Raw genomic sequence first — 11360 nt, 5'->3', positions numbered from 1 at the left:
GGACTAGTCTACCTGGTCTGCGCACAAATGTAGGCCTATAAAATGTGCCCATTTGGGGTTGTCTGATAGTATTTCTGATTGTCTTAATTTACCACCACTAATGAGATGTGGAGCTTCTCAAAGTAATTTTTCTTCACCTCAAACAGCAAGTAAACAAAGTCTGTTTTTAGAATCAATTGAGAATGACAAAAGTTACTGAAAGCATTTGGACAATATTTCCAATTCTCTCCCTTTCGATAACCACTCGGCATGAAAGGGAAAAATGTAATGCTCTGATCCAGTGGAAACGTCATAAAACCCCCGATTACTTATTTTCCCTTGCACAAATAGCCTACAGCTGTGTCTAACCCGAGCTCACTGGCGCAGGAAACTCTGGGGCCCCAGAATATGTTATACAATGTCTCAGGTTTTAGGGTGACCCAGCTGATGCGTTTCAAGTTTGTTGCAGACAGGCCATGCGTAGCCAATGTGATTTATAGGATATTTATTTTTATCAGGATATTTTCTACCTGCAGGCTGCAATGTTTTTGTGTTGGCGTTTGTAGGCTATTTTTACATAGCAATAAAACAGCTACTTTTAGACTGGTATAATTTTCATTTAGATAGAATGGAGATTAACCACAGACAATGATTTTGAGATACAAAGACTATTATAAATTAAATTGTTCCACGAAAATGTGCATATGAAAATCCTAACTGGCATTCAGACTGGTAGAAATGATAAGATAAATTGGCACTCCAAATGTATAAGACTGCTGGTGTAGCCTTTTTCCGGCAACTTCAGGAGCATAATGGCAGAATCTGCGAAGATCAGCAGCAGCGGTAGGAGGGTAGGGAACAAGTTTCTTTTTTCTCTGTTTGGGCTATCTTGATCTCTGGCTCCCTCTTGAATCTTTTGTGTCTTATTTAATCAAACAACATGCTAAAAGCATCAGACAAGTTCAGCACATAGTTGATTTTATTAAAATATAGAAACATTTATGTATAGAAAAATACAGATTTAAAAATGTGGACTAATTAATTGTTCAAAAGAAAAAGACTAATCCTGGTCGACCAAGATTATTTTTATTTGGGGACAGCCCTAGTAGAAATGCAGTTTTCCCCCCTTATCAAACCAAGTTGCACCCCTGCATGCACAGAAAGAGAAACACAAACAAAGTCACACACACAGACAGACAACTGGAGACTATTCATGTCAGGTTTTAACTGACAGCTGGTTCTGGCTGGGACCACCAGTACCGCCCCACCTGCGGCAACTTCAGGGATCACTACTAAACTTGACACACGGTGGGACACACACACGAAAACAAACAACTGTAGGGTTCACACGGCTACTAGACTGGGCAGGTCAACCACAGCCGTCTTACCTTCCCCGCCCAGCTAGAGACGCTTGGCTCTGGTTGCCAGATGTGTTATCGCCGATCTTGACCCGCTAATTAGACTCTTCCTCATTACTACTGCTGCTTTGTTAGTTATGCGCAGAGAGGCAGGTTTAATTAGCAGCTCTACAACAGGGCATGCCTCCAATCACCCCCTAACCCAGGGGTGGGCAATTCCATTCCTCGAGGGCCTGACTGGTGTCATAGTTTTGCCCCAGCTAACACACTTGACTCCAATAATCACCTAATCATGATCTTCAGTTTAGAATGCAATTTGATTAATCAGCTGTGTTTGGTAGGGATGGAGAAAAAGTGTGACACCAAATCAGGCCCAGAGGAGTTGCCCATCCCTGCCCTAACCCGTCCTTCTTTACTGTCTGCTGGGAAAGATAACATCACACACAGGGCTTACTGTAAGCTAGGGCTGATATGGAGACTGGGGTCAGTGAAGATTCAAGTGTCCTGAAAAAACACTCCTGGCTGGTGAACCAACAAGCTGTGGATGGATGAGAAGAGGTCTGCCTGGGAAACCTCTGCTCCATGGGAGAGCAGCAGGGCTTCTGCCTGGCAGGAGGAGACCAGTCCTAGACACTGCTGTGCAGAGGAGACTGGTGGGAGGAGCTATAGGAGAATGGACTCATCATAATGTCTGGAATGAAATAAATGGAAGTCAAGTGATTTCCATATGTTTCATACTGTTCCATTAATACCATTTCAGCCATTAGAATGAGCCTGTCCTTCATTAGCTCCTCCCACCAGCCTCCACTGCTGGTGTGTATTCAGGTAGGTCAAACATTCCCAAAGCTAGAGGTAGAAATGTTAATGAACATAGCTAACATCCTTCCCTATCGTACTTGAAATAATCCTATCTGTTCTACACAATAGTGTGCTCTGTAATGTTGAACCCTGCTGGACAGCAGCATGTCAGTGTGTTGTACATCATGCTCTCCGGTGTCTCACCACCTGCCCAGTCCACTGTCCTACACCCATCTGAGCCCTTATTTCTGTCAGTCCACTGTCCTACACCCATCTGAGCCCTTATTCTGTCAGTCCACTGTCCTACACCCATCTGAGCCCTTATTTCTGTCAGTCCACTGTCCTATACCCATCTGAGCCCTTATTCTGTCAGGCCACTGTCCTACATCAATCTATACTACATCCAGCTATCTCTAACAGGATTGGTTAGTGTGTGAAATTATCCAATCTCATAGGTGCGTGCAGCCTCCCAGTGGCCACATATGCATTTCTGTTTGTCCCATCTTTCTGTCCTCCCAGAATGAGCAGAGACTGGTCAGTGGTTCTGACACAGTGACACTACTATCACTCCCCCTCCCGGTTTCAGGAAACAGGCCCCTTCCTAATCCCTAATGAAATGCAGTCAACTGACCCACTGGGAGCTGGGGTTAACATGTCTGAATCAGATGGAACAGGGAGGAAATGAGGACTGGACCACTGCACTGTGTACTCAAGTCCCACATTTAGACAAGCCATTTGGAGAATAAAAATGGTGAGAGTAGAAAAACAAAAATGGATATTAATTAATTTATCCATCAATCAATAAATCTTACGTATTTATGTAGCCATGTTTACAGTAACAAGTCCTTTACAGTAACACAGCATGGGGAACCACTGAATATGGTTTAATTAGTGAAGTAAATATGTGAAATCGCAACAAGATTGTATAGGTCTTAACAAATTAACCTTTCAGTCTGAGCTAGTGTGTGAAGTAGGCCTTGTCTGTCAAGTAGGAGGACCAGATTTGATCATCCTCCCTTCCCTGTAACACTGGAATGAGAGTAAAAATAATTTAGATGAAAAACTAACTCCCTGTCAGTGCCGGTCCATCCTCCCTCTCTCTCTCTCACTTTCTCCCAGCCCATCAAAACTCAAAAAGGCTCTTTTGAATTTTCATCCAGCCCTCTGACGCCCTCTCCACCTTCACGTCCATTTCCATCTCAAAGGCAGCAGCTCTTCTTTCTTTACCCCTACATTTGGGACACGGTCACGACTGTACACCCCAGCACCCCTCTCTTAGCCCCCGCTGACACTGTGGTTGTACATCTACACCCCTCCTTTCTCTCCCTCTTCCCTTTCATGTGGCTCGCTCACCCGCTCACTCTCTTGATCTGTGTGAGCTCTGTGCTGCTGCGTTCCACATCTATTGGGTTTGCTAGATATGATTAGGGAATTTGCTGCATTCAAATTGAGCTTCTTCCCCCTTGTGGTTACCACTTTCTAAACAAATGTAAACAGATACTGAGCAATTAGCAAAAACATGCTCTAGCATGTCGATAGAGCAGGGGAGTAAACCAGCGAGGGAGAAAACCAGCGAGGGAGAAAACCAGCGAGGGAGAAAACCAGCGAGCTCACTCTGGAATAGGATGTGTGAAGTGGTGTGTGTGTGCACGTGCGTGGTAAGGGCCTGTGCGCACACGCCTAATGCATGCATGAATGTGTCTGTGTGCCTACCACGTGAGTGTGTGTCTGAATGAGAAAGCGGAACTCTTGTAAACCACGTCTTGGCTCATTTTAATATGTAGAACATGTTCCACAAACAGTTCCATAGTACTGAGAGGGCTGGCTGACGGTGCAGTGCGTGATTCGCTGCCTGACCGTTTGTCTACAGAGATACCAACTAGTTTGTGACCATGTCAGCAATGATTAGGTTCACCCTGAACAGCTCAAATTCCCCCCGTTTTTCATTTTACTCAAGAGACGGTGTGTGTGTGCTTCATTACTCAAACATGATTTAAAGGCCATAAGCTCAGGGAGAGCTTAGAGAAGAGATGAAGAGTCTATTCTTTGTCATAATAATTCTATATATAGAACACTATGCATATCTATGAACATTCCTGGGAAGCAAATCACAGAAGATAAGCGTCTCACCATCTACTGCCTTCATCAGTAGTACCAGCTAGCTGAATCACTTGAGTTGGAGAATGCTGCACAGATTTCAATTCTCATTTAGAGATCTGTAAAAACAGCCATCAGGCAGAGTACATGTATTTACCAACATGACGATTAAGGAGTTTGCAATTTGAAAGCTAATCAGCAGTTGACAGGCCCTCCCACCAAATCCCAGTTCTTTGATGGAATGCAGAAAGTGGGAAATTTAATCAGCCTCTTTTAGCCCCTCCTGACCTCTCCACTCCGTCGTCAAGGCAACGTTAATCTCAAAAGCCGTCTGGCAGGCAGGTGAACTTTGACAAGCGAAAAGAGAAGAAGAAGCCTATCACCACTTCTTCGCCATGCGTGTAACGTGAATTGTGGATGGATGGATGGATGATGGGAAAAAAAGGAAAGAAAAAAACCCCAGAAAACATCCTCTCTCTCTTCTCTGTGGTCAATACATGACAAAGAGCGGAAAAGGCAAGTAAGCTAAAGTAGGCCAATCAGCCCTTATACGCTCTAAAGGTTTACCACCAACCACTGCCCCAACAGTGTAAAAGGAAGTTAATGTATCAAAGTGATTCAATATTAAAAATGAACTTTTAGTTCACCACACTCAGCTCATTTTTCCAGGGGCTGGAAGTGACCTAGAGAAGTGAAGACTTTAGGATGCAGTACGGTCCAGAGATAAAGTATCATGGAACAGAAGTGAGCTTGATGTGAAAAACACATCGCCCTTCCCCTAGCCCACTAACACCTGCAGTTCCATAATGGTAACGTAAAGAAAACAGATACAGCCTAATATGGTGGAACCGGTTGTTGTTTCTGTCGCACTGCTTTGCTTTATCTTGGCCAGGTCGCAGTTGTAAATGAGAACTTGTTCTCAACTGGCCTACCTGGTTAAATAAAGGTGAAATAAATAAAATAAATAAATAAAAACTTCCCCTGAGCCAAATGAAGCACTAGATTGTGTCAAAGCTGGTTGAAATTACATCATCACAACCGGATTACGTCATCATTAACGACGACATTGCAATCAGTTTTGTACCACTGTGCACAGGCTAGTGATTATCTAGGCTACCTATCCAGTCCAATCAGGTAAGAGACGATTGTGGAGCGTCTACCTGCCCAGTATACCTTAGCTTCATTCTCTGGTCAAAACGACCTGGCACTTGATACCACACCTAGGCTCAGGTACCATAGAACCAACCACAGCTAATTAATGATTTATACTGCTTAATTACACACAGATTGATTGATTAAATACACATACTAATGAATTGCACACAAACTGATAACAATTTACTCGAGTTACTAAGTCCAACCCTTTAAACACGTGAGAATTGGCCTATACGAATAGGGCTACGTTGAAATGTTTCTTGCAGAAGAAATATGAAGAGCATATGCATAACCATGGTAGCAACTGAAAGGGAACAGTTTGGAGATTATGAAAATGTTAGATCAAAGGTGAGGACACAACAGTTCACCTGAAACAAGGCATCATGTGAAAGCTTGTTCTATTGCCAACATGACGAGCTAGGTTCTAAAATACTGTCTTACAGTTAGGCTTTCACAATGCAATTCAGGGAAAACAAATCAGAATTTTGGTGCACATAAAAATAAGTCATTAAAGTACATCCAGGTGGGTGTGCCCCAACACATTTTCACAATAGTCAAAGATAGACTCATTCTGTTCAGAACAACCAAGGGTATGATGCCATGTCATTTTATAACTACATCCAACATAGTGATCATAAAAGTTTACATGAGTTGTATAATATAGAATAATATGGAAATGTGGCTTGCTTGTATGACATCCGTAATAAAGAAATGCTCTGCTTTGTTGACACAACAGTCCACAAAGCAAGTGCTGCAGGCTCTAGTTTTATCTTATCTTGATTATTGTCCAGTCATGTGGTCAAGTGCTGCAGGCTCTAGTTTTATCTTATCTTGATTATTGTCCAGTCATGTGGTCAAGTCCTGCAGGCTCTAGTTTTATCTTATCGTGATTATTGTCCAGTCATGTGGTCAAGTGCTGCAAAGAAAGACACAGTGAAGCTGCAGCTGGCCCAGAACAGAGCCACACGTCTTGCTCTTCATTGTAATCAGAGGGCTAATATTAATACCCTGAATGCCAGGCTCTCTTGGCTAAGAGTTGAAGAAAGACTGACTGTCACTTCTTGTTTTTTATAAGAAACAATGTGTTGGAAATTCCAAATTGTTAGCATAGTCAACTTACACACAGCACTGACACAAACTTACCCCACCAGACATGCCACCAGGGATATTTTCACAGTTTCACAACAAATTCAAAGAAACGTACAGTATTATACAGAGCCATGAGTGCCTGGAACTCCCATCTTATATAGCGCAAGTGAACAGCATAACTGGTTTCAAAACACAAATAAAGCAACACCTCACAGCACAAAGCCTCTCCCCCATGTGACCTAATTATTATTGTACTGACATGTGAGACAGATGCACACACACACACTACATGTTAGTCTTGTGTGTGAATTATTTTTTGTTATGTGTAGGACCCCAGTAAGACTAACCCTAAACATCAAAGCTGTATTTATTATAATTCTCAGTGTATCACCTTTCAAAATACATAGAGTCATCCTAATGTACAGCATATTGCTCACTCGGACAACAAAAGTGCAAAAGTTGCCCATTTACTGGAAGGGATGGGGGCAACTTTTTGTAGCGCGATGATCCAAAATGGTGTAAAATTATTTTTAGTCCATTTGGTTTGGGTTTTTTCTGTGAGCTAGCTCAATGCGCAGTTTTTCTAGAGATCAGTCTGATCAAACCCTAACTGCGATGTAGTAGGGAGCCAATATTCAACATTGTTTACAGCAGAAAACTTGGTAATTAACTACAAAGATCATAATCCACATGTCCGGTCTGTGTATTCTTTTACACATGCTAAACGTACGAGGTATCTACCTGAAAACACATGATCTAAGTGACAGATTCAGCGGCCATTAAAGTATGTCTTATGTACTTTGAAGAACCACTAAAATAGTGATTTTGGCAGACAGCATAGGCAGCAGCTCTATCGAGATGAGATGACTTGGAATGAAACGATAAAGTCATCGAATAAAACAAATGTAATATACACAACTGAAATATTTCATTAAACTAATGTAATGTGAATAAATGATGCTTAATAAAGTGATAAGCATTAAATGGGCAGTCACCACCATCATGGGACTTCTATGTTGATACAGCATTCAACCCACATAACGCATAGTGCATTTATTATTTCATTTTTAGAATCGAAACTGAAAACCGTGATTATTTTGAAATAATGTGAAGCAGAGACAGAGCTCTGACGTCATGTATAGTATGTTACTGTACAGCCACTGCATTCCAATTTTGGCCATTTTTAACCCAGGTACGGGGTACGAGTGGAAAGGGCTACAGGTCCAATACAGACTGTTTTTTGGCTCAATATCAAATTATTTCTGGGTAACAATTACTAAGTACCTTACTGTGATTGTTTTCAATGGAAATGGTGGAGGGGAAAAAAAATTAACAAAAATAGCTTCTCTTGCTAGAACTGTCTGGGAGTTGTCTGAGTGGAGAGGGTAAACCTGAAAACAAGCTGTTATAGGGTTAGGGTTTCTGGCAGAGAGCTTTGGAACTCATTGGTCTATTAACGCATTTACAATTTCACAGTATTCTCTCTCACACGCAGGTCAATCTCATTTCTGATTGAACTGGGCCTTCAAATTAGGTGGTTCATTTACAGTATCACAACCACCGCTGTAAATGTAGGATGTGGGAAATGAATGACCCAAATAGATAACATAAATCCCTTAGGCTAAACAAATATATAGAAATGTTCTGAAAAACTAAAATTCCAGATTTATTTATATCTTTTTTTCAATTTCTTTGATGCCTGCCTACGATTTGGAACCGACGACAAATTGTCCATCCTTATCCTCCCACACACATCTTCAGCTACTCACAGCTTTATTCACATTTCAAGGGTTAAAAAAAAAACTATTAGCCTCCAAGCGAAGAAAACATCTCCAAAAAGAGGAGACAGAAAGCAGGAGAGACAAGGAGTGATACTGCTAGCTCAGCATGGGGTTCAGTGTATGAAAAATAACAGTCAGGCATTGGGCTCACTGTGCTACACAGGGAACAGCTTCAGTGACATCCAGTAGAATCAGTTCCATGCTGTGGGGAAATACAGACTGAAATCACTGACTGAATTCAGCTACAGGCCATGGAGGAAGTAACTTCAATAGAAAACAGTCAGTGTACTCTGTAGGCAAAGCCTGGGAAACAGTGAACTACAGGGGCAACAGCCTTAATATGAGCCAGTCAGTTCAGCTCCAAGCAACAGGGGGAGAGCAATAGAGAAGACTGTATAATGTAGAGAAGATACTTCACTGAACTACATACTCTGTATGTACAGAGGAAGGAGCAGATCGGCATAGCTAAGTTACAGCAGGACACATATCCTAGTACAGGGCAGAACGCTTCAGCACCAACCAAGTCAGTGTATTCTCTGGTACTAGCCTGGTCCCAGATCCATTTGTGCTGGACACTGATCATAGGAGTTGGCAAGACAGTAGAAACAGATCTAGGACCAGGCTAAGGGATAATGCCACCCCTCAGTATAATAACAAGTCTACAGTGAACATGTTGTCCCCCACGAATGACGTGGCGCTCCTCCCTGTGTCAATTATTCCAACATATGTTGTGTGGAAAGACATTGCATTTGTAAGTATCAAAATGACATAGGTAATTAAGGGAAACTTGTTTCTAATGAGAAGATGTTATCATGTCCAAAATAACATGAATGTAGCTCAACGGGGCAGGAGCTATGCTTGTTCGAATGTTGGTTTGGTACGGGACAAAAAATGTCTAATTAGCAGAAAAACTAACGGGCAGAGCTTATAGAAACGTGTTGCTCATGAGGGGATGCATATAACATCACTCCATGACAGTAGCTCAAACGGGACAGGATATGCTTGTTCAAAGTTTGGAATTTCAGTATATTACTACAGTACCCCCCTTGGGCCTATCCGTGTAATTGTGTACATGCCGGATCTCTATGGCAAGATCACCAAAGATTCACCAAAGTTTCACCAAAATCGGGCCAGTGCTGTCTGAGATACTGCATGTGATGAACGTACTAAAGGACAGACACAGAGCTACAGTCCCTTTCCAGATTTCATTGTGGGGACAGTAAGACTATACAAGGCATGAGCCAGGTATTTGTCTATAGAGTGAAATACTACTTTGCTACATTTTCTCTGATTTGTGAGAAGTAGTGGAAGGCAAGAGGGGCAAAAAGAGAGTGACTGGTCTAGTGCTGGAGATGACTATCTTGGACTTAAATGGATCATGGTGCATTACCTCCCCCAACCCCTCCCAACCTGCTCCCCAAAAACCTAGAGAAATAATGAAGGACTGAGCTAAGCTTAATAGGCTATCTTTAGGTAATAGCTTTTCAGTGTATTGAGCCGTTTGACAATCATGCAGAAAATGAGAGCAATACCCAGCTCCAAAACAGACCTGAGGGGTAGGTGATGGGAACAAAGAAATGAGAGAACGGGGAGGGAGGGAGGGAGGGAGGGAGGGAGGGAGGGAGGGAGGGAGGGAGGGAGGGAGGGAGGGAGGGAGGGAAAAAAAGATATTGAACGGAAAATAAGGTGGAAAGTAGAGAGGATGGTGAATAGCCTTTTCACAGTTCCGTGAAATGTACATACAATTAACACATTTTCTATATTGAATAGCGGTAGGGAAGTATTTGTAATTGTATTCCTTAGTAGGCTACAGCTTTACCAACCTTCACCCATGACAAAGAGACAGGGACACTGTGCATTTCATACTGTACCTCTCTGTACTAGAGTACTGGACACCATCAAAGATTTACAGAGTCTAATATTGATTTGTACATCAAACCCTCATTTAGATCTTTAAGGGTTGTTGGAGCTGGACTGTGCTGTTTGTGTTGTAGGGAATAACATCCAAACATGGACCAGTTGTTAAAGGTCATGACCCCACTGAGAAAGGCAGAGCCAAGAGTCAGCCTTAGTGACCCTATCCTACATCACCCTCCCATTCCCTTGAAAACCCTGACAATGATGAAGGTTGGGGGTAAATAAGTATAAAATATTTAAATAAAAAAGGCCTAATATTAAAAGTGGTCCTCCAAATGAGGGGTAGTGATTTATTTCATTACATTTTTTTCAATGATGAATGTCAAGATTTGTCTAGGTAGGTAGACTGAATTTCAAACCAATTATCTACAGTTTAATTCATCAACGATACTCTACCCCACTGCTCCCCGAGTGTGGATCTCTGGTTTCTATGGAGATGACCTGGATGCCTCTGGTGCAGGGGGTGGGGTCTGACTCACCTGGTGGGTAGTTGATCCTGTCTGCAGGGATGGAAAGGAGAGAGTCCACGATAGAAGACCTTCTCTGGAGGAGAACAGAGATCATCTCAAATCCCTCTGGGCCCAGCAACTCAAACAGCTGGATGAGAGCGAGAGAGAGATTCAAAGAGTGAGATAGAGGAGCAGAGAGAGAGGGGGAGATGAAGAGATATATGAGAGAGAGGGGGAGATGAAGAGAGATATGAGAGAGAGAGAGAGAGAGAGTGGGAGACATGGTGTGCTTAAGCCAAAAACACTAAAGCTGTAAACAAACACATCCTATGGTTCAACCTCCATCCTCCCCTCCAAACACACGCTTGCAGTGCCAAGAATGAACACCTGGTGATTATCGTGCCCAAAGTAAGTCTGGGCCTGAGACAGAATAATGCTGTGCCGCTTAGCCCCCCAAACACAGCCACCTGGCACTTAGCTGGCTGGGGACAGCAAAACAACAGTAAACCTGACTGGGAGGGAAGCGATCACTGAGCTAGGAGCTGGCTAGCACAGGAGAGAAACATACAGTATTAACCATAGGGGGTGGAAATGCTGTGTGCAACAGACACAATGAGTATGTTTACATGCACACTAATACACAGTGTACAAAACATAAGAAAAAAATAATGTTTTTTTTTTTTAAACAATCTTTATTTAACTAGGCAAGTCAGTTAAGAACAAATTCTTATTTACAA

General features: G+C 42.4%; 1 protein-coding gene across 2 annotated transcripts in view; it reads right to left on the bottom strand.

Moving 5' to 3' along the window:
* The window catches only part of ascc3 (activating signal cointegrator 1 complex subunit 3), a 140509-nt gene that overhangs the window by 118677 nt on the left and 10472 nt on the right, over positions 1-11360 (bottom strand). For both annotated transcript variants that reach the window (XM_036943401.1, XM_036943397.1), the window contains exon 6: positions 10654-10771. In XM_036943401.1, coding sequence (XP_036799296.1) covers positions 10654-10771 — 118 coding nt within the window. The remainder of the gene's footprint in view (positions 1-10653; positions 10772-11360) is intronic.

The sequence above is a fragment of the Oncorhynchus mykiss genome, chromosome 2 (genome assembly GCF_013265735.2).
Source record: "Oncorhynchus mykiss isolate Arlee chromosome 2, USDA_OmykA_1.1, whole genome shotgun sequence".
In the NCBI taxonomy this organism is placed as follows: domain Eukaryota; kingdom Metazoa; phylum Chordata; class Actinopteri; order Salmoniformes; family Salmonidae; genus Oncorhynchus; species Oncorhynchus mykiss.
Note: the sequence above shows the minus strand (reverse complement) of the source record. Positions and strands in the feature narration are given on the sequence as shown.